The sequence below is a fragment of the Cyprinodon variegatus genome, unplaced genomic scaffold (assembly GCF_000732505.1).
Source record: "Cyprinodon variegatus isolate N-32 unplaced genomic scaffold, C_variegatus-1.0 Scaffold1384, whole genome shotgun sequence".
NCBI lineage: Eukaryota > Metazoa > Chordata > Actinopteri > Cyprinodontiformes > Cyprinodontidae > Cyprinodon > Cyprinodon variegatus.
The window spans coordinates 142,622-144,646 of NW_015151837.1; the positions used below are offsets into that span (position 1 = coordinate 142,622).

At 43.4% G+C, this 2,025-nt stretch overlaps 1 protein-coding gene across 1 annotated transcript in view; it reads right to left on the reverse strand.

The window, feature by feature from the left end:
• The window catches only part of LOC107103153 (t-SNARE domain-containing protein 1-like), a 27,341-nt gene that overhangs the window by 4,656 nt on the left and 20,660 nt on the right, over positions 1 to 2,025 (reverse strand). Inside the window, exons 4-6 of the mRNA XM_015402699.1 lie at positions 640 to 730; positions 476 to 550; positions 253 to 309 (exon numbers count right to left, since the gene is read on the reverse strand). Of these exons, the coding sequence (XP_015258185.1) occupies positions 253 to 309; positions 476 to 550; positions 640 to 730 (223 nt within the window). The remainder of the gene's footprint in view (positions 1 to 252; positions 310 to 475; positions 551 to 639; positions 731 to 2,025) is intronic.

The following is a 2,025-nucleotide window of genomic DNA, read 5'->3' on the forward strand; positions in this document are numbered from 1 at the left end:
CAGTGATCGCAACGAAAATTATTGTTTATATTTTTTTACCAATTAACACTAAATTAATTAAATCAGTCTGAACGTTTTAGTTTTAGGTATAAATAATGACTCATAGGTTATTCCTGCTGACTGGAGTTTTCCTTTCAGTCAGCAGAAATGAGGAAAACAAGAGCAGGACTTCAAAGGTTCGTCTCCTCATCATGCTGCTCTCACATGAATGATGCTGAAAGGGGAGGATGTTCAGCCGCTGCATCAGCTCACCTTCTTCTTGTCTTTCTGTGCGGGGGGGAGTAAGGCCCTCGAGCGCTCCGCAATTTTCTGCAATAGAACCAAATGAACAGACAGGATCAATAGAACTATTCTCCTCCATTTTTACCGTTTGTTTCTATGCTGCATCACCGCCTCCATGCATGAGGAAAAATAACTGCTGTCTGGTTTATAAATCATCACATTTGGCCACAGCATGGCCTTCAGTTCCAGATACCTTCTGGAGGTCTGCGTAGCGCTGCACAGAATCGGAGAGTTCGGTCTTCAGTCTGGTCAGGCGAAGACGATCCTGCTGCGCAACCAAAGCAGATTGTCTCAGATTAGCACCAGTACTGTGTAATCTGTTGTTTATGGCTGTAAATGAAGAGCAGCAGGAAATACCCGTGAAGAGCCGCTGATTATATCTGAGAGCTGCTTGATGAGCTGACTGGTGCTGGTGATGACTTTGTTGGTTTGCTGCTGAGTGGAGTGTCTGCTCAGACAGACAGACAGACAGACAGACAGACAGACAGACAGACAGGAAGTAAAGGACAGAGACGTTAGAAATCTGTGAGGCCACTTTATTAGGTACACAGGGTTAACTCTAATTGATGATAATTAGTCGGATCTTTTTCAGAAACTCCTACATCAGCTTCAGAAACCAGTTTCGTTTTTATTCACAGTCCAACTGGAGATTTTCTATAAAACTATAAAACAGTTGAGTTGTTCAACATGAACCTCTTTGTCAGTCCCAGTTCAACGTATGGAGCCCCTGTCACACCTTGACCATTTAGACCAGCGTATGCCTGACTTAACTACGTTTAGTATAAGTTATAAGCGCGCTGAAGTACGCTGGAACACGTCGACATACGGTGAGTACCTCGAGAACTTTTGAACATGTTTCAAATGTCCCGCCATATGCCAGCAGACGTGGGCCATAAGTTCCAGGTCAGTTATCTGATGGTTCACATACCTTAAGTGTCAGCTGCTGTATAATGGCGTATTGGCAGCGTTTTGGTATAAAGGGGGTTCACAGGAGGAAAACGTCAGTTCTCCTCCAGACTTCATCCCCATCATAGGGTGAACCAGAAGGTGAGTGATGGATCCTCCCTGCGTTCACGCCCACCACCAACACACCTACTGGCAGACATGACGCTCAATCAGCTGACACCAAAACCCTTTTTTCTTTGTCTTTTTATTTATTCTTTTCTTTGGTGGGCGGTAAACAGCGGCTAGGTTAATACTGCGATCAAAGACATCTTTTAAAGCACATCCAGCATCTCCGGACGCATCGCTGCCCCCTTCAGGAGCAGTGATGCTCCTGAAGGGGCAGCTTTAACTGCTGCAGCATAATGCCCAGGAAATGATGTCTTTGCATCATTTCCTGGGCATTATGCTACCGTGCATTATGCAGAAGTTAGGCTGTTGTTGGACATACACTCTGGACTCGTTATGAATACTCTATGTATATGGCCTATATTGAAAAAATACATACCTCAATGACTCCCATTAAGGAGCCAGGGTGGAGCTGGTTTTCCAGTTTCAATGTTTTCTAAGCCATTTCAAGGCTTTTGCTGCACTACTCTAGAAAAGCCTGGAACTCCACACTAATCCAGACATTTTGAATTGAGAAAGCTTTCTGGATGGGAAGAAAAATGTCTTCAAACTTGGAATATAAATTTAGGAGGCTTCTTTTTTAACTTTAACTTTAAAGTTAACCATTCATGATCATTCATTTCCGTCCTGAAAAGCTTCATTTTATTATTTTAGCCCTTTAAAGGCAGGTTT